The 24481-nt window shown below is 37.2% G+C and overlaps 1 protein-coding gene across 1 annotated transcript in view; it reads right to left on the reverse strand.

Moving 5' to 3' along the window:
- The window catches only part of kcnh8 (potassium voltage-gated channel, subfamily H (eag-related), member 8), a 95611-nt gene that overhangs the window by 21109 nt on the left and 50021 nt on the right, over positions 1–24481 (reverse strand). The window contains exons 7-10 of the mRNA XM_066674310.1: positions 22934–23159; positions 15424–15627; positions 11884–12083; positions 4333–4582 (exon numbers count right to left, since the gene is read on the reverse strand). Coding sequence (XP_066530407.1) covers positions 4333–4582; positions 11884–12083; positions 15424–15627; positions 22934–23159 — 880 coding nt within the window. The remainder of the gene's footprint in view (positions 1–4332; positions 4583–11883; positions 12084–15423; positions 15628–22933; positions 23160–24481) is intronic.

Raw genomic sequence — 24481 nt, forward strand, 5'->3', positions numbered from 1 at the left:
GTTCCTTGAAGTGCTTTGTGTTTCCTTTGTCAGAAATGCTATGTCTACTGAAACTGAAAAGAAAATAATCTCAGTTGCACGTTATCAATGAATATACTTATATTATGTTTTATTACAAACGTTGACTAGACATAACCTTACACATCACTGAATATAGGAAAGCTAGAAGTGCCATAAATGAACTCTTGAGCCATGCTTTTAAAAAAAGTAGGTGCTACAAAAAGGTTCTTTGAGCAATGCCACAGAAGAACTAGTTTTGGTTCCATAAGGAATAATGTTTGCTAATATGTTTAAAAGAATAAAGAACCTTAAGATCGAGTGATGGATTTTTAAATATTTAAAAGGCTTTTCACACTCAAATATCTCCTAAACAAACGTGGTTCTTTATGGAACTAAAAATGGTTCTTTTGTGGCATTGCTCAAAAAACCCTTTGTAGCACCTTTACGTTTAATATTGTAGAATAAAAAACAAGAAGGAGAGGTTTCTCTCTCTCCTGTTTCTTCATTTGCTATGGTCTTTCTATCATGGGTTGAATAATTAAAACATAACCAGGCAAATATCCAATGACAGTAGTATCATATGATTTCAATTTAATATAACAATACCATATTTACTTTTCTTAAAATATCCTTTAAATTATAAATGTATTGATGACAGGAAAGCTGTGTGGGATGACAGCTGGGCACATAGACCTTTGATAGTGTTTGACAGGAGTGTTTGGCAGCACTTGTTGTAACATGCCTCTAAAAGGCTGAATGACGTCAGTCAATGAGATACATTCGTTGTTTCATTCAACAACGCACGGGGCCCTGGAGCTGGAAAACACTAGCTATTCATTCTATCAGTAAACAATGGCATAATGCAGCTTTGCAGGGCTGTGGGTTCCTTCTGTGTGTGTGTGTGTGTGTGGGTGTGTTTGTGTACCAGGCATGATGCTGTAAAAATAGATCTTGTTTACACACTCACATTGAGGGTACTTTTCTTTCTTGTGGGGAGCACAGACTGGCCCCTACAATGTCAAGCCTTAAATTGTAAATAATGTTAGGGTTAGGCTTAGGATCTAATGTTAGACTTTTAGTAATTAAGAATAAGGTAAGGATAAATCTCCATGACATCAATCAAGTCTACAAACTAAACTACAAGTCTACTACACAATGCTTGAAGACAAAGTTATTTTCATTCATTCACCATTTGTAACCACTTCATCTTGTTCAGGGATGTGTTATGTTTATGGCTGTGGGCAGAAACTAGAGCACCTGTAGATAATACCCAGACATGGGGAGAACACATCAAGAACCTCACAGGCAGTGACACAAGGCGAGAATTGGACCTGGGACTCTGCATCTGAGTATCACTGGGACAGCCAGCAATATTTATGCTACCATACAGGACATTACTTAACGCTTCATAATCTTAAATGCTGATTAGCTAAAATTAAAATAAATGAATGTACTCAGTGTAAATGTCACGCCTGCATCTTCAGACTCCATATCCCAGAATGCACCAGTCAAATGACAGTCACTACACCTGTCTCACTCACGAGAATTCTAATCATGCACACCTGTTTGTACGCCTATATATACCCCAATCCCTTCATAGTCCCTTGCCGAGTATTGCCGTGGTTCGTCCAAGCATACAAAGCATTCTCTTGAAACCTCTCTGTCCTGATATCTTGTTGCCTACTCCTTGTTTGTCCTTATGGTTTATGGCTTTTGCCTCGTCCCTCTGGTATTGTTTGTATTCTCCGGGTTTTGGACTCTGCCAGATTTGTGACTACGCTTATTGCTACATCCCTGAGGTACTGTTTGCTCCCTGTGTTTGACCCGTGCTTGTTTTTGACTTCTTTTTTGAACTTGTGTAAATAAACTCTTTTACTGTGATCTGCAAGTGTAGGCTCTCTGTCCGGTCTTGACAGAAAAATATTACCCTTTTGTGAAAAAATGGCTCAAGTAAAAGCAAAATGCCCATTCAGCAGTTATACAGCAGTGCAATAAAACTCTACATGAAGTCTCCTTCATGGACACTACTGATCTCCTGCTGTTTGAACTGTGCTGAGTTACATTATGAAACTCCATGACTGCAGTATACTAAAACACACTGATATGCACACACTTTATATCAGACTTTCATTTTGTGTTCTAGATTAATCATGTGTTCACTGCAGTGCTTGGTAGTGATTTATTGACTTTTTTGCTACCTCATTCTCTTTATTAGCGGTAGATTTTCATGCAAATATCATGTATCTACCTGTATACAGATACAGTATATCTCACTCTTGTAATTTTGATTAAAGTTCCTTTAATTCTTAAACCCACTCTCCTTTATTTTGACATATTAATTTCTGTTGTTGTGCAATATGTATTCTACTCTGACACTGCAATTTCCTTCAGGATGATAAAGTGGTGTGTTATCTTACCTCTTCACTCTTAAAAGCACAAAAAATCAGACTTGAGTAGAATAACAAATATAGCAGCTCTTAAAGCTACCTGGGTACTCAATAACTTATAGAACTGCAGTGGAACTTCTTAATACACTCACCATCTATCAGCAGAGGAACTGAAAGTTATATGACTCCGTACTTCTTTTTCTGTATTTTCTCTTTTTCTGTACTTTCATTTTGCTCTTAAAGAAAATTACTAAAGGTTCAGAGCCAGTGGTAAGCAATCATAGAGAGGAACAGAAATGACAAAACAAAGCAAAATATAACACTGTAACAGAATATAAAGGAATTGTATAACTGAATAAAAATTGTGTAATATTATTTTTATTATTATTATTATTATTATTATTATTATTCATTCTTATTTATGTAATACACTTGACAACAGTAAGGAAACTACAAATCCATCCATATTTTAAAGTAAATATATTTAAGTAAACGCATATTTTTACTGACCTACTTTGTTCCCTTTTAAGGCAAGGGTTCAATGGACCACCAGACTGTGCCCACTTTTTATACAATATAATATAACATCATTATATAAAATGAATTTTATAAATGATATGAAGCTAATTTAATAAAAAAGTAATGGACTGCTGGTGCCAAGGCTGATAGTGCCTCAAGGTGAGCAGTGTCACTGATGATATGAATTCCACATTAGCTATGATTAATCTTGTTTCAGGTTTTTATGGGTAGTATTTCTCACTACATAGTACTGTTCCAGTAAGAACTGTGGAGAGGCAGTTCAAAAACTCACTTTCATTTAAAATCCAGTCAAAATAGCCATGAAATAAAATTGCTTTGTTTTATAGCCATTTGTCAGAATTCATTTCTGAAAATCCAATTGCACAAGGTTGAGGAATGTCAAAGGTAAACGAATTACAAACATAGTACATTTTAATTCTGACATTCAAGAATACTTGAGTTCTTGGTTTTTTAAACAGCTAGAAGAAATGTGATTCACTCTAAATATAGTCACCATCAGCCAAACAGTAGCTAGATTTTATATTTAAGAGACTGGAGAAAGCCATGAGCCACCTTTGCTGCAGATTTAAAAATTGTACAGATATCTGTCCACTAAAAAACTCAACAATATTGGTCTGAATGGATGTGTATCAGTAAATAAGCCATTACTGAGAAAAGGAAATCAAGTCTGGTAGTGGATGATTAAATATTTTTAAAAAACCTTTAAAGGAACATTACATAAGATGTTTACCTTAAAATTAGCGCTTTAAAATAATTGTGAAGCTTCGACCAGTAATAGGGAGAATGCAGTCTCTGTCATTGTAATTCTGGGACGAGCACTGCAGAAACTACACTATGTAACTCTATGTAAACCCAAATCTTACCTATTGTTCTTTTAAACTGAATGAAAATGAAAATATGCAGTTTGAACTAGTATTTCTGCTTTGTTCCAGTGTTCCAGTCTCAAATAGGCAAACTCAGACAGGCAGGGTTTCTGACATCATAAACCTAATGAACTGATCACATTTTGCAAGGTAGGGCTTTTAATCCACACTAGAGTGACTGAGGAGTAAGTGGAGACAGAGGCAGGGACTACATGTACTGAATGAAGGCAAGGGTGCAGTTACATCAAACCCTTTTTGAAAATAATTCTAAATATGTCATTTTAATTAACAGAGAAGAGTTTTTATGACATTGGCAGAATCTCAGAGGCTGATACTACACACACACACACAGACACACAAATGCATAAACATAGTATAGCTTTGAAAATGAGGCTCTATTTTTGATTCTTTTTGCTGTAACATGATACATGAAGAGTGTATTGTTTCAATATCATTCATCAACTGATGGAAAGCTGGGAATTATTTTTTATTTAATTTTTACATCTCTAGGTCAGCAAATAAATAGATCATGACTGACTTACCTAGAATAGCAAGCACCATGCCATCCTTGAGCACCTCCATGGACCCAGAGCAGACAAAGAATAGTGCCTGCAGAGCATCGCCCTGGCGTAACAGATATTCCCCTGGAGCGCAGAAGGACATCTTTATGTGCAGAGAGAGAGAGCGCAAACAGCCACGGCTCAAAGATGAAAACACAGCCAGTTCCAGAATCTCCTTGTTCAGGTACATCCCAATATCTGAGCGCAACTCATCAGGGAAGTCCTTCAAGAGCTAGAGCAGGAGAAAGGGAGCAGGAGAAATCAGTATGCACACTTTGCATTTTTGGCTTTGTAACCTTAGTAATTATTAATTATTCAGTAACTGCAACCAATCTTTGTCATAAAGCTGCTTCACATAATTCATTTAAGGACAAAAGCTTTAACATGAAACATAAAAAACCCCAAGGCGAGCAACAAGAGGTGACAGTGGCAAGAAAAATTCCCTTAGAGATGAAGGAAGAAGCCTTCATCACCCTCACAAGGGGTGACCTATGCTCCTCTGGTCAAACTACCTACAAATTATATACAAAAGGTCATATAATCACAGTAATGACAGTAAATAATGGAAGAAATGATGATGCTTTTGGAGTGTTGTGTGTGATCCAGAAGTAATAATCACACTAGCCCCTGACCTCACTGATTATTATGAGGCTGAACAGCATTAGATTCTCACATCAAAGTTCCACTGTAACTCCATTACAGCACTCAGCTCATGAATTATTCATGGAGATGTCACAAAGCTACTGTGACATCAATGTTCTCCTCTTCACTGTGAAGTATTCCAGTTAGTTGTAATTTTTTACAGGTTCTTCAAATCTGGTCTGAATTGCTGAAGTTTTTTTTTTTTTTGTGCATTTGTTGAGAAGCCAACATAAAATCTCTGGGACAAGCTGCAGAGGTTTTCATGAACCAGAACTAATCATACAACATCATTACCAACCTCACCAATGCTCTCATAGCTGAAAGGCATCTATTCCCCACAGAAATGTAAAGTAAAGCCTTTCTAGAATAATAGAAGCCCCTACTCCAGCAAAGGATAATAAACCCTTCAACTGTATAATATTTCAAAGAAATATCATATTGGATGAGCACATGTCCACAATAATGTGTCCACATTCATCTACATAATGTGTTTCTCCCTGACCACTGTTCAAAACGCAGAAAATGTTTCTTTCGCTTTCTTAGTTCAACCTACTAAATTAAATGTCTTACAACAAATTTTATCATGCTCCACTTGACCCAAAGCTTACTGTAAGTTTAAATATAGCCTGATGAATCAGGTTTAATCAACCAGGTCGGTCCATGCTTATAAAAATGGGTTTGTTCTGATTAGACATTGTCTGCACAGATGAGACAATGTTTAATTTAGTGTCAACATGTTTTCCGTTTGAACTCAAACTACCCCATCTGTTATTTTATTGTAGATTAGATTTGATGAATGCAGTTCACATAACGGATCGTATATATGACTAATAACATTACTCATGTTAAGAAAAAAAAATGTTTTATAGTATTTATTCATTTGTCATGAAATGTAAAGAGCAGTTGATGTCCAGGTCGTTCTGAAACGAAAGGGACAAACTTAAAGAAAGGTTTGAAGCAGATTAACAGCTGTGAATATATAAACACACACAAAGAGCACATGAGAGAAAGAGGGAAAGAGAGAGAGAGAGAGAGAGAGAGAGAGAGAGAGAGAGAGAGAGAGAGAGAGAGAGAGAGAAAGGGGAAGTAGGAGATTGATTTCACAAAACATACTACAGTTCAGTGTAAGCCACCAATATCAGAATAATTACACTTTCATAAATATTAATGCTGTGAGAGGGGAATTGCTGGATGGGATTCAGTGTGTTACAGCAACTGTGTGAAATGCACTGCATCAGTTTAACTATAAATCTTAAATATCATCACTGTCCAAAGGAAACCATGTATCACTTTTTATGGTTTTCATTTTCCTACATCATTTGAACACATCAGCTACAAGACATTTCAAGACAGATTAACCAAGAGAAATGTTCCAGAACAACTCGAAAACGGAAAGTCGCTTTCCATTACTTTCTACTGAAATTTCAAAAGAAAATTCTGTAATTTATTTCTTAATATTTATTTAACTGAAAAAAAATTCCAATGTTTTCACTGGCCAACTAAATTGTATAATGTAAATATGTGAATAGATTTATAACTTGATGCCTGCAACACAGTGTTGGGACAGAGGCATTTACCCCAGTTAACTTATTCTGTTTAAAAAAATTTTCCTTTTTAAATGTTTGATATTTCTATGATGAAATAAAGCACAATGTGGTGAGCCCGGACTGAAATATGAATCTAACATACGTGATCAATCTGTCTTGCCTTACTCCGCAATCTAGCCAATCAATCTGACTTGATCGGAGTTAGACCTGCCCACTGACGGATGATGGATAATGCTGAAAGATTTAATTATTTCATGGTGCAAGGCTGCAAGGCATGAAATAAATATATAAATCATTAAATAATTAATTAAATTAATTATTTCCCCATTTTATTTACCCAAGACATTAAATTTACATTAGTTAACAACATTTATGTTGATCTTTAAATTCTATTAATATTTAAAGGAAAATAAAATTCCAGACTCCTAAAGGGCCCTCCCCCCGCTTGGGGCCCTGGTAACTCAGTCACACTTTTCACCCCACTACAAAGCCCTTGTCCAGAACCAGTAAGTGGGTGAATTGGTAGATAACAAATGTTAGCTGTGGTTAGCTTGCTGGCTAAGGTCAGAACCCTTGAGATAGAGCTCTGGTTTATTTGAATGTTAATAAAATTTTACTGAGTACTAAAATATTAGATGTAGAACTGAGGCTGTAAGATTTGTGTCTGACTCTGCCAAAGTGACATAAAAAATGTATTCTGACCCATTAAAATAGGAGAAACAACAGACTTGCCCCTAGATGTTATATTAAAATGTAAAACTAAGAAACAGTGAATAAAATTTCATAGATGTAAAGTTAATTTAATTTTTATTGTAATATATTTGACAATGGCATAAAGATGGCAAGGTCACTGCATTAACTATGTTAATGTAAGCATTTTATTAATGTTATTTAAAATTGAATTCATTTTATATGGTTAATTTTAGTCAAACTGTTGCACTGCATTTCTGCACAGTCCAGTTGGTATACTGAATGTACTAAATGTTATTAAAAACAGAAATGCAAAGCCAGCCATGAAAGTGCTTTTTAAAAAAATATGTGCCATGCGTGTGCATTTGGTAGTTCTACAATTACAATGTTTTAGCTTCTTTTTACTTTGTTCTCCAATGATTAGGACCACCACAGAGCTGGTGGATGATTTTCAGGTACACTGATGCAGTGGTGGATTGTTGGACTGGATCAGACACAGCAGTGATGCTGAAGCTTGTCGATCCCTAAGTTTCACTCCACAATGTTTTCCTCAGAAATGAAAATTAGGGGCAGAAATGAAAATTAGAAGCAGAAATGAAAATTAGTCAACAAATGTTTTGCACATAGAATGTACTGATTTGTTTAGGAATTCTCTGATGGCTTGGAAAAGGGTTCATGACCAGAAAAAGAATTCAAATTACTGCTGTAAATGTGCATATAAATTTTCAGAGGTGAGTATGGTTCTGGACATTTGGGCTAAGCCCCGGATTATTAAAAATGTTTGGCTCTGCCCATGGCTCAAATTTTCTTTTAAAGATTGAGTCTTTTATGCATGCTCTTTTATACATTTTATATTCAACTTCTTATAGTGGAATATGTCAATTCAGTGGAACTGTCCATACATTTATACAGGTTGCAAAACCTATATTTTATTGTAAAGTAGTGTTATCATGATACCAAAATTGTGATTTTCGATACGATACCTGCCTAAATATCTCAATACCAATACTGAAACAATGCCATGGCAAAAACCTAAATCATAAGGAAAGGTAATATACTTTCTCTGCAAGCTGAGGGCAGTCAGCATATCTCGTTAAGTGTGACACCACATGTGACATTTTGGCATGTCTTGGTCCAATTGCACCTTTGGCCCTGTGTCAGACATTCATAAGACTTGTTTACTGTTTGAATAAAGCTGAATGCCTCAATCAATTACAGGGTTTCCTTCAGAAAATAGGTTAGTAAATGTGGTACTTATGTTGAAGGGGGGGGGGGTGTAACTACCCCCAATTATGTGCTCTGTCGACTCGAGTGAATTAAGACGACACACAGCTCGCCTTAAATACTGGATTATACTTCAGAACGTGTGTTTATGACTAAAAACGGAGGTATAACGCATATAATAATTGCACATTACAAAACGAATTGTTGGGTGTAGGGGGAGTGTGGTGGACGACGTTTTCAAGGCGGCCGCCCTAAAAAAGCATTGAATTGTGATATCAGTTCAGGAGTTCAGAAAAAGGAATAAATTCAACATAAAAGGAAGCAAACATGTATTTGGCAGCACTTTTTTTTGCACTTTCACAGCTCATTCTTTATCTATGCGAGCTGCCGACTGTGCGGCTCCGTCTCTGCAGCAAACGAGTAGCGTCGGGGGAGTCGTGTCTCCCGGAGCTCCGTCTTCAGGAAGAGAGAAGCCACGAAGAGAGAACTGCCTCTCCCACTCATGGAATATGATTTGTGCCAAAAAGAATCGCACAAAAAATCATCTCAAACATAAAACTTATAACTTGCAAACAAAATATCCAGCTCTGACGTTTGTGCTCCACGACTTTTGCGCGTGAGCTCTGAGTTCTGCGCGTGCTCTTTCAGTTTTGTGCGCTCTGTGTTTTGTGAGCGAACTGCACGAGTTCTGTGTGCGAGCTCTCTCTGTTCTGTGCGCCTGATCCCTGGGTTTTGCGAGCAGTTTTGACACAAACCTCTCGCGTGAGCGGGTTTTCTCAGGGGTGCCTTCCCATTGGCTAATGAATTAGTGACAACTCTGTGTCCAAGGTATTTTGGACTGCGCATGCCTACTCCATGTTGCAGCTCAGAAGTGGACACTGGGGATTTTACATAAATAAGAATACTCTCTGTGATTTATTGTTTTAAAATGCTAAAATACCTGCAAAGTCCGACGATATCAATGTAGATATTGGTAGTTTCGTCTAAAAACTGTGAAAACAAACATGTTTGTCTCTCATTTTGTGAGGAAATGTGAATGATTCATAAAACAATAATCATTTTCAACAATCAGCAATAATTATAAGTATTATTAATATTAATGAACAAGAACAGGTGAAGAATGTAAAATATTCTAATAGTATGCAGCTTAAGCAAAAAAGCGCTATATGTTTAAATATTAGGAAAGGGGAGAGATATTCAGCAAAGTTCAGTGATATTCGGCACAAGCGGAGTCGTGAATAACGTCAGTGCACTGAGTTGTCATTCAAAAATTCATTAGCCAATGGGAAGGCACCCCTGAGAAAACCCGCCCACGCGAGAGGCTTGTGCCAAAAATGCTTGCAAAACTCAGGGATCAGACACATAACCCGGAACTTCGTGCAGCTCTTGCACAAAACTGAGAGAGCACGCGCAAAAGTCATGGAGCAAAAGTCAGAGCTGGATATTTTGTTTGCAAGTTATAAGTTTTATGTTTGAGATTATTAATTTTGGGCGATTCTTTTTGGCAAAAATCTGATTCCATACACTCACGGCCAGTCCCGGTGTTCTAACGAGTTGCTACCAGCGATTATCTTCTATAAAAAGTAGCTACGCTTTGTACAGAAAGTCGCTTTTAAATAACTCGCTAGAATGTCTGAAATGTCGCTAAAATTGCGGCAAAATTATTAAGGGAGTAGAGGTGGCGAAGCGCTGCGGGCGTACACTGCCCCCCTGTGGCACTCGTTGGAAATACCGCTCTTATTTTAAAACACTCCTTAAGTAAGCGGTACTCATTATATGGGGTATTGAGATACTTTTCTCGTTTCGGTATACAGTGTAACACTACTGTAAACAATTGTTAAATAAATGATGGTAAAAAAATAAATTTAGCAAAAAAAGTATACTGCAATATTTTATACATTGTGACAGTTAATTTTATTAACCATATCTGCCAGTATTTTACCATGAATTTTCCTTTTTTTATTCTTTTTGTGACTTCATCCCTACTTTTTTGGAATAGGTGGCAGGTGTCAATTTGTGATTTATATTTGTTTTTATACTGAGAGGTCTTGCCAATATTTTCTGGAAGTAGGGGCTTGGACATTTCCTACAGCATTACTTCACTCTTACAGCAGTTTACATAACAGCAGGGAAGTCCAGTTACTCTCTTTACTTCTCTCTATCTTTGCTTGTGTCCTTCATCTGCTCCCTCCATCCTTCCACTCGTGTCTCCATCCTTCATTCAGCCGAGTGAGTGGCATCTGTCACTCCCTCACCCCCCCCCCCCTCTCTCTCTCTCACACACACACACACTTTCCTCCCATCAGCTGCAACATCTATTATTCATAACTCTGTGATTTAGCTAGGTGTTTATATTCCACCTCAGTTTTTCCTTCCCCCTTTCCCCCACAAGTCTCACTTCTGGAATAGTGTGTCTGAGCCCAAGGACAGACTGCTGAAACACACTCTCTCTCTTTCTCTCTCAATCTCAGTGTCTCTCTCTCCCACTCTATCTCTCCCTCTCACTCTCACTCCATGTCATGAACACATCTTTCACCTTTCCTTCCACTGTCCATACTAATCTATGTAACCAGCTGTGACTGGTCATAAATGTCACTCCTGAAATATCCCCCATATCAGTTTTAAAGTAGAACTCAAAGAATCAGGGCAATTATTGGAGCAGATGAATTAATATATCTATAAAATTCTCATGAAGGACTAAAAATTATAATGGTAATTATAAAAAAGTAAAAGGCAGGGTTTGATTAGTAGTGTCTGAAAAATGTGGAGAGATGAGTATTTTAATGAAAGTTTCTAATACTAATCATCAAATGTCAGTTTCTGGCCTCGTTAATGTTTTCCTGGTTAGTGCCAACACATTCTCAATGAAATGTTCCAGTATCTCAGATTAAGCCTTTCATGTTACTGGAGCAAACAGGAGACAAATTCCCTATTCATAACCCTCTTTAAGATGATATCTTGGCTTAACGTGTTTTCACAAATATCTTGCCATATCATATACAGAGTTGAATATGATTTGAACAGGCTTTTTGAGTCAAGAACTTTGAAATGGGTTTGTCATTTCCAAAAAGAATCAGCAGAGAATACATTTGATGTTTACACTGTCAGAAAAAAAAGAAAAAAAAACCCCAGATGTCAAGAATGCCAAGAATTATTACATTATCACTTTTCAAAAGTAATGACACAATGATTACAGTCATTCAACGAATAGCACTGTTTCAGTTAAAATTAACTATTGACCGATTCAATTTCCAAATTATGTAATAAATAACAGTAAAAAATATAAGTAATTTTTTTTTGTTCTGACAGCAAAGTCTTACTACATAATGTACATACTGTACATAATTTTACAGCATGTACATGCAATAATGTGGTATATTAAGGATTGGATTCCAGTCAGTAAGATGTGCTGGGCCTGGAGGGACTTTACCTCATTGGAGTCTATGCCGTTGTTGACGGACCAGGTGGTCTGGAAGTACTCCAGCATGCGCTGCTTCAGGCTTTGGGGCAGGTGGTGCACTCTTATAAAGTCCTTTAAGTCTTTAGTGCGCGTGTGGTATGATGACCAGCGGGAGTACATGCGTTGAATGATGGCCGTCACATTGCCAAACACAAGGGCATGCATCAGCGCTGATATGGAGAAAGAAACACACACACACACACACACACACACACATATATATATATACAGTAATGATCTGCTTAGAATTTTATGAATGGCATTCTTAACAGGATTCACTTTTTCATGTGCTACAGAATACCAGTGCATGCATGAGTGCAGACAGTGAGAGAAATATTATATATAGCATATCATTATATTTGGCTTTTTTGGATTTGCCCAAGACACCTGAACATTTAAGTTAAATTCATTCAAAATGTAGTACATTTATGTTTAATGTAATTTTAAAAATGCATCTTAATAATTGTGACATTTAAAAACCTCTACCAATGGCTGTTCATTTTTTAATTTTATTATTTTGACCTAATACATAAAACATAAAATGACTAATTTGGAAATATTTGCCTAGGTTAAGCTAGATGTGCCCAGAATTCAAACCAAATTTACTGTCACACTGAGGGGTGGAGTGTCACGGAATTGAATTATGGAGGTATGCAGAGATAGAGGTAAATGCTGGAGATTTTATTGAACAACAGGAGATGAACAGAGTAGAAAACACAGGAACTAAAACAAAGAACTAGAGGGCTACACAGAGGAGTGGAGGACTAAACAGAGGTACTAGGCTAAACACAGAACTACAAAGTTAAACCCTGAACTAGGAGCACATAGAACATATACAGAAACCTGGAGACGGAGATAGAGACCAGAACATCAAGAACAGGTTGAGATCTGACAAACACTTAGAAAACCAAGAAACCCAGACATAGGTATTATATAGACACCTAAGACAAGATACACATGGGAAGTAATCAAGATATATGACATAGGAATACAAGGGATTGGTGATCACATGACAGTGGAACACAAGGGCAGGAAGATCACATGAGAGGGGAACACAAACAGGAATTAAAACAGAACACAACAGAACCATGCACATGTTACATTTTCTACTACTAATCAATCCAATCAACCAATCTAAAATTCAGCCCATAGTCCAAATTGCCTATAGTGACATATTTCTCACAAAACCATGAACTTTGATTGGCTGATATCAATGTCACATTCTAATTATGTTGTTCAAGGATAATTGAGGCCTAGTTCCTGAAGGTCTCCCCAATGAGATGCCCTAAATCGTCCCATACATCACTGACAAATTTGAAATTGACTAATTTTCAGTATTAAGATTTGACTGCTTAGTGAACAATAAAGTCACACAGAACTCCTCAGGGTTCACTCCACTGTCTTAAGCTGAGTTCTGTGCATGGTAAATGTGTGCAAAAAAACTGTGGTCAGAAACAGTGGAAAACTGGAATAATTCAAGCCAAAAGTCAACTTGTCCTACTGTAAGTGCTCCAAGAAAGATACAGGTAGTGTCTGATTATATGTAAATGTTATGGTATGTGTGTGTGTGTGCACTTTTGTGAATTATGTGTATTTATGTATTATTGTTGTTGGACATGGACGTGATTGCCCTCAGGCTGGGAGTGACATTTCACAAAATAAAGGCCATTAATTATTAATATGAACCAACAGCTGGTGGGACCTCAGTTCAACCCATTTACGACTATAAAAAAACACACACACAAACACTGTCTGCATAGACAAGTTTTATTGTGTGTACAGTCCCAACTTCAAACCTACCTTTCACACTTAAACACCTACCTTTGATTCACAAAACCCACAATGTTGTACATATCAAATTAGTAAAATCTGAATTACAATCTATTCCGGGTAGGCTCCAGACCCAACTGGACCCTGAACTGGATAAGCAATTACAAACAATGAATGAATTCTAATCTATTAAACAACAATCAATTGATCCATCAATCTATCTAGCTATCTAATAGCTATCTAGCTCAAATTTTCTTCCCAATTCCACCATTACCTAGATCTCCCACAGTCACATAGTCCTGCCAACACATCATAGCTCAAGAGTCTTGGAGCAAAACACTAAATGTCCAGTTCTTATACAATAGTCAACAAACACCTGTGTTTGGTAGCATTGCACTCGTTGATTAACTAATATCTGATGGCCCATAGATTTTTGTTTTCTAATTTTTTCCCTCTCAAACTTGTTGACTGTAATACTTTTTACTTTACCTTTTAAATGGTGTATCTCACTAACCTGCTGTTAGCAGGTGATACAGTACCCTGAAGTCCAGACCAATGCCTCATATTTTTGCATTATATAAATTGGATATTCAACCAATTATTATTCTAAGTTAACAGTACAGTACAGTAACGTAACCACATTCAGGAAACAAGATTTTTACATGATCATATCTTAACGGTCTTTGTCAGCATGATATAAAGCATCGGTTTGCATGCTAAGTAAACATTGTTGGTGTTATTCAATTTAAAATAGAGTTGGAGAAAGGATGATGCACTTTTTCACTTTTAAACAATTCACTCTGAGTCTGAGGAGGCTGCATCAGGCAAACATTACAGCTGCTATTGCTATAAAATCTGTTCCATCTTTGATGCTAGCATCAATAATGGTTTTTGGCATAGTCAAGTATCTAGTGTGGCAACTTACCAGGCCTTGGCACAAAATTGTTCTGAATAAAATGTGGTTCAGAAATACACTGTATAGCCAATAATTTGTGGATTTCTGCTCATCCAAATTTTTTTATGAATTCAAGGCTTTTTTAGGGAGCAATTATTGCTGAGACAGCCTCTATTTTTTCAGGGAACAAATGATGTGAATAGTGGATGGCTAACTGAACTCGTCCCAAAAATATTGGATGGTCTTCCACCACTCCAGAGACATTTCCTGCTTCAAAGCCCAAGCAATGTACTTGGCTTTTTCTTTTTGTGTGGGATCTCTGTGTGTACAGTTTAATATCTGTGTCCATAGGTAGCTAAATTCTACATGATTTTTTAATATTAAGTCATAACGTGCATTCTCCCAACACGTAGGCTGTCCCAATTCTTAGATACCTTAAATATGCTGCCTGTAGAGATGCCTTAACCTGGCTGAATTTTAAGGCAGCATCAAATCATTCCTCAGCTGCAAAGGCAATCCTATAATGCCCCGCACACATGACTACCATCTATTATACCATTTTCCATTTTATTCCAAAATCACAATAAAATGGAAATAGCAGAATCCATCGTGCTGAAGTGCTGAGGCTATGCTAGTGGCTAAGGTAAGTAAACACCAGTTGCATCTGTCTAGAATGCTGCCTACTTAGAAAGCTCACTAGGTTTTGGGACAGACGTATAATGTAGGTGTGGGTTAGGCCTAGCTAAAATTACCAACTTCTTCTCTACTCTGCTCTATACATGATAGGGTGACTGACAGTGACAGACGCCTGGGCATCTATCCCAACAAAAGACACATGGGCCCACCTCCAATGAGCATGGTGCAGATAGAGAAAATCTTTTCTGCATCAGTGTTGGCTGAGACATTGCCGAAACCCACACTGGTCAGACTGCTGAGAGTGAAGTAGAGCGAGGCAATGTAGACACTGCGCAATGATGGACCACTGCCGGCCGAGCCATTGGTCCCAGCATACGGTGACTCTAGACGTTTCCCCAGTTCATGTAGCCAGCCTAAGAAAGGAGAAGGAGACAAAGGTTAGTAACTATAGCAGTGGGCAAAACATTGTCGAAAAAAAACAAAACAACATTGTACAGGTACATGTTTACTGAAGCTGTTAGCTAAACAAATACATTGTATATAGTTTTTATAATTGTAATTAAAAAATTATGGTGAGGGAATTGTTGCACTACGTTCATCAAAATCAGCAAATCTAAATTTAAATATTAACCCCAGGGCCATAACAAACTGATGCACACGGAACTCATAATAAATGCAGTGACAAACACATTTTTTTCTCTTTCCTTTTTTCAAACATCTTAATTTTTGGTTATTTTTTGTTTAATAAACAAGAGCAAAGAGAAACTAGGCAAGCTTAGTTTTGCCGGACGCCATTAGCCATATAGCCATAGTCACAGAGGTGTTTCTGGTATTTCAAAATCAGGAAAGCCGAAAATACATGCCCTTGTCATTGGAAGGTCTGGAGAAACTTTGGTGCTTCATATCAATGTCTTTGTTTACAGTAATAACAAATAATAACAAACTATAAAAATAGTTTATCTTGTCAGCTGTTGACAGTGTGTGTATGATAATGGAAACAGTGCAAAGCTACAAAACTGAAGCCCCATGTTGAGATGATATTGAAGCATCTCGTTTACCAGAAAGCAACAGAATATCATTTTAACTGTTTAAGTTTTTGAACGTTTCTAAAACCAAGCACCTTAACATTTTATCAACCAAGTAATCTATACTTGACAAAGGAACAGGGCATCACTGGGAACTAGATATTTATTACTGATTTATATTTCTATAAGGGTCTGGCTGATAAAACAGTGCTGTAACAAATTCACAGCCTCCTTTATTTTGAGGAACACCTCGCTCTGGTGTTTTGACTTTAGTAATCAGAGATTTTGTTTTTTTTTTCGTGTAAAGTTAAACAAAAAGCTGTGCAGATGTAATGTCAGAAAGTCAGTAACAGTGCGATGTGTCCGTGTATTTATGTCGTTATAGGGACAGACAAGACGATTGTCTGTGTGTTAAATATATAGTAGAAAACAAAGGGAAACATTCTCCAAATGTAAAGAAGAGACCATATTACCTCAACAACATTCAACACACTTCAGTTCGAGAAGTGTGTTGAATAATAATTGTCATTTTAATGCTACAAACCTGTTACCATAAGTGCAGTATTGGTTTACAAAAAGGTCCAATTGTGTATCATAAAGCTACTACACTTACTTTCCCAATGGCAAATACATAAAGTATATTTGGACATTTGTATAATAAAACTTAAAAAAATTAGAAAATAGAATAAATAGAAAAAAATGTAGAATGTGTTTAAACAATACACACCTCAGTGAAATGATGTACACCGCACTCACAGTTTAACTGTTTTTTTCTGAGATTGACTTAATTGACATTACGACAATTTCTGTTATTGTAATGAGAATATAATAAAGTCTTAATTTATAATACAGTACAAATATATTACCAAGAAAGTATAGTTAGACTTCTTGTACTGAATTTAGTGCTCTGCACTATGTGAAATATTCACTGAATCAATGCAATGCAGTAGTTATTAATAGTTCAGTATCAGGTACCATTTATAATAAGATTACACTTTATAATAAGATTACACTATAAAGGTTTATAAATGGTTTAACAATCTGCTTGGTTAATGGTACTGAGCGGTCCTTTCATATTGGTTTTCCTGTGCTTGGATTCTTGCTAGTTTTTTTGGTTCTCCTTCTTGGTTTGTTAATCTAATGAGATTGCTTGGTTGTTTGGTTCCTCTGGTTTCTGAGTTTGTCTTCATAATTATGCAACTGTCTCTATCCATGTCTGCTGTGGTTGCTCTTGTGATTATATTATTATTGACAACTGTTTCTCTTAGATCCTATAAGCTCCTATATATTAAAATCTCCTTTTCATTTTATATCTGCAAGTGTCTGGTGTGTGCTTCCATCGTTAAAAAAGGTAAAAAGTGAAACAGTGACCTCATTTTTGTCTAATAGAGAATGTGTCAGTACTTGTTTGTTAAAGGGTTAAACTAATTAACAACTATTTGCTTAAGTTCTCGATAAAGTTAGGTAAGAATCCAGAGATCTGAGGTTTCACAGTGTAGATAGATGTGGGTTCACTATTTGGCCGATAGCAGGTCACTGCTGCACTTTCTATCTTGGTGTTATAAATGATTATTAATAATTGTATTGCATTTACAACCAAATTAATCAAATTAATAAACAGATTTTAACTATTTATAAACCAAAGTGTAGTCTTATTCTAAAATGGTACCCGATATGACATAAAATGATTGAGGAGGTACTATTAAAATAAAGAATTTGAGGTCCTTGATGGATCTCTGACATCTAGGAAAGTCCCATGCTAATCTACACTGGCATCTACTGTGCATTTACTGCCAATCAAATCATGCATTTTTGCTGTACCTGCAGAAACTGTGGGTTATTAATATATCTGTCACTGAAAAGGAAATGCAACGCTAGCTTTAAAGAAACGATATGTTCAGGACAATCTAAAGGTACACTTCCATTTACTCATTTTCTTGACTCATTCCACCATATGACATGGTTTTGTTTGCCATGTGTGTGCTTCTCTGATATCATGGAAACAAAGTAAAGAATCTGCTACACTCCATTCAGAACCAGATCTGCTCATGACTCAGTGCAATAAGCATTCATTCATATACAGTTGAACACTGCTATATTTTCGATTCAGGCCTGACATACACCCATTGATGCAGCATAAGTCAGCCTTGAAATGAAGTGGATAAAGTAGCAAGTGGACGCTAACTGTAATAAGATACCTGTGCATATCTGGGTACATATTTGGTTATGAGGGGCTAGGTTTTCAGCATTTTTAGATTTTTTTTGGAGTTACATTAATTCCCTACATTGTGTCTGGACTCCAGCTTTGTTCTACTATTAAAAGTTAATTTATTGTCTGTAACCTCTTATCCAGTTCGGGGTCGTAGTGGGTCCAGAGCCTCCATGGAATCACTGGGTGCAAGGCAGGATCACACCAACCAGCCAATCCACCTACCAATGTGTGTTTTAGGACTGTGGGAGGAAACTAGAGCATGCAGGGGAAACCAACATGGACACAAGGAGAACACACCAAACCCCTCACAGATGGAGTGGGAATTGAACCCACAACCTATAGGTCCCTGGAGCTGTGTGACTGCAACACTAGCTGCTGTGCCAAAAGGTTAAGTTAAGGAAAATTACTGCATTTTCCCCTGAGAAAGTGAAGGCAACATAGCTTTAAAAATCATTTAAAAAACATAGTTGAACTTAAAATCCTTCTGGTCTCGCTTTAGAATAAGACTACATTTAAAAGGTTGGTTTACCCTTTCGTATATTAATGCTTATTAATTAGGTTTAAAACACATTAAAAGTAATTAATAATTTTTTATAACACATATAGAGATAACACATAGAGAGGGTAACAGTGATTTTAATTTGCCACATAGTGAACCCACATTCATTTACACTGTTAATCCTCAGATCTTGCCAGACACTCACCTTACTTTATGCTCTCCAAGTCAACATTAAGCCTGTCAGCTTCAGCACATATTTGTTAATATATTTGACTATTTAACAACTAACTTTAATTAATTAACTATAGCTAGAATGTTTTTTAAGACATTGTTGATATTCTTAGCTTATTCTTTACCTTGACATTTTCAGTTAATTCTCGATAACTTTCACTATTAGACAAAAAAATTACAGGTGCAATTTAGGTGTCTCATATTTTCAATGCACTAATCTGACCTCGCTGCCAGCTGCATTCTGATTCTGAATACATTCTGCATTCATCTGTGTATACGCACTTCAAAAACGTGAATCATAAAGACTCCTTCTAGACTTCTACACATCATACCAAAAAAGGAGACTTGTGATTGGTCATTTGGCGTGTCAGTTAGATTTCTTTTCCTGCCGTAGTAGTCAGTTAACATGGTTGACCGTGTTAAGTGGATAGCCCTAGAGAGTCTGGCAATGCGAAACTAGTGTGGATCAGACATAGCAGTGTTGCTAGAGGTTTTTATAGCACTAGTGTCACTGCTGGACTAAGAATAGTCCACCAATCAAAAATATCCAGCCAACATTATTCAGTAGTGTAGGAGTATAAGGGACAGGCGTTGAATGCTTTGATTAAGTAGTTCATCAGTAGTCAACATAAAACTTTGTTGGAAAAACTTTATGGAAATATACACATATGGGCCAAAACATTATTGACCTCTTGGTCAGATCAAAACATTATTGACCTCATTCATTATTAATGGCCTCTTGCTCTCCACTTTATCATCTCTACCTAAGAGTGCACGTTGTAGTTCTACAAATACAGACAGTAATAAATCAATTATTCTGCATACTTTGTCAGCCCTCTTTCACCCTGTTCTTCAATGGTCAGGACCCCCACAGAGCAATTTTTATTTTTGTGTTGGATCATTCTAGGCACTGCAGTTAACATGACATGCTGATGGAAGTGTGTTTGTTGGTCCTTTGGGGGTCATGAAAAAAACAGCCTTTAAAAACAGGGTGAAGAGGGGTTAACACTACATGCTTAGAAATAGATGCTCAGCAATCTGCAATCAATAAATAAAAGCAATCTGTATAAGATTAGCATTGCCATGTGAAAAGTATGACATGCAAATCCGTGAGGCGTTCCATATTTTTTAACTGCATTCATACCTGTACTCTGCACAATGACTATACAGTTGAATCTATTTGTAGAACTACAAAGTGAATATTGAGAGTAGATATAAGGAGGTATTTTAATTTTATGGATGACTGGTGTATAAGCATGTTTAGTATTTCCCAGTTACTGCCTGTTTTCTCAATTCATCTTGCTCTCATACTTCACTGTGTAGTTCTCTTCTAGGGTCAGAGAGGAGCAGTAGCAAGTGAGGATGGATGGTTTCCAGAAGCAAGATAGGGTCTTATCAGTCCACATTCTGTACAGCTCTTTGTAAGCAACATAAACTAATCCCAGATCAGCATTCTTACACTATGTGGTTTGAGAAATATAGGCCCAGGTTTGGAAACCACTGAGAGAATGTCAAATCAGGAGAAAAGAAGCCCCTAGAGCAGGATTAAAAAGAGAAGTACTGCTGAGATCCAGGCAGTTTAGTCCTAGCTAGCTGCTCCCTGGTGCATTTAGCAGTTGCTCATTCCTGTCACTTTGCCACAGTTTCATTTTAACACAGCTTCAACTTTAATTGTCAGCTCAGCCACCAAGCAGCCCCTCGCCTTTTCTACCTGGTCTTGTATTTACTGGGCCTCGCATAAAATTTCCAGACCGTTTGTTGCTATAGTAACTGCCCTCTATGGCAGACCTGGGGGTCAGTGGCATCACAGTGAGGGGATGGAGTTCTCCATCAGTTCTGATCACGGAGAGCTAAGGCCCTCTCCCAGCAGTGGCCAGTCAATGCTGACCACAGTATTGCTCTCTGGGCCTAATTACAGTGAATGGAGGAGGACGGGGCTGTGACAATTTCCACTTTAAGGCCGTTCTTCTCATTGGCTCCTCAGTTTCCCCACTCTTGCATGAATCCACTTCTCTCCTTTCCTGCCTTTGTCATTTTGCTGCTTTTTTCTCTCATCTTTGTCTCTGCACCACACTGCCATTCTTCACCAAGCGACTCGGCACCTGAGCTGTCGTTTATCATCCTGTAAGCTCTTCATCACTCTCACATATCCTCGCTTTTTCTTTATTTCGTTTTCTACATCCCTCTCTCTCAATAAAGTATAGAACGAACTCCTCAGGAGGTCCTGTTAGACACGCTTGGTAAACCTATTCAGTGCACATATTAAACACGAGAGGTAGCTAGGAGTTGATCAATTAGATTAGAGAGGTATAATTCCAGCAGCAGAGCCCAGACTCTAATTGCTAAACTGGGGCTTAAATGGAAATCTGAATTTGTAGCTGAATTTGTCATGTAATTACACAAGCAGCCTTGGCCTGTAAGTTAGAGAAGCTGGATTGACACTTTAAAAACCATGGGTTCAATTCCCTGGACTGGCAGGATAAGTGAAGGGGAGTGAAGAAGCAGTGTGTACTCCCTTCTCAAAATTCAAGGCTGAAGTACCTTTGAGCAAGGCACCTAATCCCCAAATCCTCAGCTGCCCACTGCTCTGCCTGGGTTTTCTGTTCACTGCACTGTGAATTGTCCCTTAACCTCATCCAAACCCTAAATCAAACCTTGAACAGGTCCTCCAGATATGTCTTCAGAGAAACTGAACCGAACCCAAAAATAAAAACTGTCAGTGTGTTTAAAAGTCAGCACAGTTCAGGATCAAAGTTTATTTAAAGAAAATTTGACACACACCAAAGCTAAAACTAAATATATTGTAGTAAACACTTGAAAACATCTTGGACTGATATTCCAGTGATTTAACACTCAACTATTACTTGACGCAGAGTGCTTGAAGACTCGATATGTACCTGATGTTAAGTGACCCCAGTCTAATAACCACAGTATCACTGCGCTTGATTGGGCAGCAAACTCGCATGACCTAAACCCCATAGAGTATCTATAGGGTATTGTCAAGAGGAAGATGAAAGACACCAGGCCCAACAATGCAGACGAGCTGAAGGCCGCTATCAAAGCAACCTGGGTTTTCATAACACCTCAGAAGTGCCACAGGCTGATCGCTTCCATGCCACGCTGCATTGATGCAGTAATTCATGCAATAGGAGCCCTGACCAAGTATTGAGTGAATACACTGTACATACTTTTCTGTAGGCCAACATTTCTGTATTAAAATTACTTTTTAAATTGGTCTTATATAATCTTCTAATTTTCTGAGATAATGACTTTAGAGTTTTCATTGGCTGCAAGCTGTAATCATTAACATTAAATAAACACTTGAAATTAACAATAAATGCTTGAAATTGATCACTCTGTTTGTAATGAATCTATATTCACTTTTAAAGTTTCACTTTTGGAACTGAATTAGTGAAGTACTTTTGATGACATTCAAATTTTTTGAGATTCATCTGTAATTTTATAGGTGGAGGTTTTATGGACATGTCAAATACATTTTTCACAAGCTTGTATGTACAGACATCTGTTTTTATATTGTTAATATTGATGTCGGAATTATATCATATTGACAAATATTAGGAAATATATCTTGATATAAATTTTGGCTATATCATCTGGCTGCACAGGGTTCATATGTGGTAATTTTGGGAAATTACAATTATAATTTTACAGATTACATTTCAGAAGGTCCACTGCTACATAATACTGAAGTATGTGAAGGACTGCATTTAATCTTAATAAAATAACCTCACCAATATCCCAGGTGTGTGTATGTGCGTTGCTCTCCATCTCTTTCTTGCCGATGATGTACCAGATGCATGCCATCCAGTGGGCCAGCAGAGCGAACATGGACATGAGAAGGGTCAGTACCACAGTGCTGTGCTGAGAGAAGCGGTCCATCTTCTGCAGCAGACGCAGCAACCGCAGCAATCGTATTGTCTTCAGCAAGTGCACAACAGACACCTGACGATGGGACACCTGACCAAAATACAAACAATTTTTAGAACACTTTTCAAAGTTTACTTCCTCTAAAGTCCCAGCAATTCAATTCTGCAGTTTTCTCTCCAATTACTATGTTACTGTTACTTCTACATGGCAGATAGACTCCCCCAGTCACACTATGCTTCCAAGCGGGAAGAGTAAAAATGAATACATACTTCCTATGAGACATTTGAAACCTGCGTCCGCCTCTTTTCAAATTGGCAATAGCACAATGTCACTGGACAGCTCAACAAACTTGGAGGAGAACATTAACTGCCCAATTCTGTTATGATAACTAACAGATGCCAGGATTAGCACTGCATTGAGTAACGGGGGAGGGAGAGTTTTATTATACACCCAAAGAGAATAAGGCCAGTTGTGCTCTCTTGTACTGCCAGCCTGGGATTCTCTGCAATTTCCTCAATTTTGGTCCAGCATTATCATTTTCTTGCCCCAAATAACAGTGATATACTGTACTGTGCAAAAGTTTTAGGCACCAGATTGTCAGATTTAAAAAGCTATTTATCTGAGCAGTAAGTGTTTATTTGTGCTTAAAAAACAAACAAATAAACAACAAATAACACCCAACAATAGAATAAAAACAAATAACATTATTCCAGTAAGTGTGACATTCTGTGTGTGAATGTGTTGGCTTAAAATTTTCCAAATCTCTCCTCATGGCAATCCATATCATTTGAGGTTATCATCCAATACCATATGTATGTATGTATGTATGTATGTATGTATGTATGTATGTATATAAAACTAATTTATATCTAGTTTATATTAAACTAATATATATATATATAAAGACCTCTGCACAGTACTGTACAAAGCATGCTGTGAATACATTTATTCATGCATTCATTCATCCTCTGCAATGATGTCATCCTAATCAGGGTCACGGTGGGTCTACAGCCTACTCAGGATCACTGTGTGCAAGGCAGGAACACACCCTGGACAGGGAGCCAGTTCATAACAGGGCATCTCTCACACACACCAGTGGACGATTTCACACAACCAATCCAATTACCTACATGTGTGTTTGCACTGGAGCACCTGTGAGAAACCAATGCAGACAAGGGAAGAACACGCCAAACTCTTCTTTCGTAATTTGATATTAATTATTCCTTACTTACACTTAAAAAAAACAAATTCTGAGATTCTATCAAAACTGTGGATCCTAAGGTTATCTTTTCATGTTAAGGTTAGTTCTCATTGTAAATGAAGGGAAGCAGGGGTGTGCAAAAAAACTTTGCAATAATAAAAGTAAAATGAAATGATATAAATATATTTGACCAGTAACACTTTCTAGACAG

The sequence above is a fragment of the Hoplias malabaricus genome, chromosome 6 (genome assembly GCF_029633855.1).
Source record: "Hoplias malabaricus isolate fHopMal1 chromosome 6, fHopMal1.hap1, whole genome shotgun sequence".
In the NCBI taxonomy this organism is placed as follows: domain Eukaryota; kingdom Metazoa; phylum Chordata; class Actinopteri; order Characiformes; family Erythrinidae; genus Hoplias; species Hoplias malabaricus.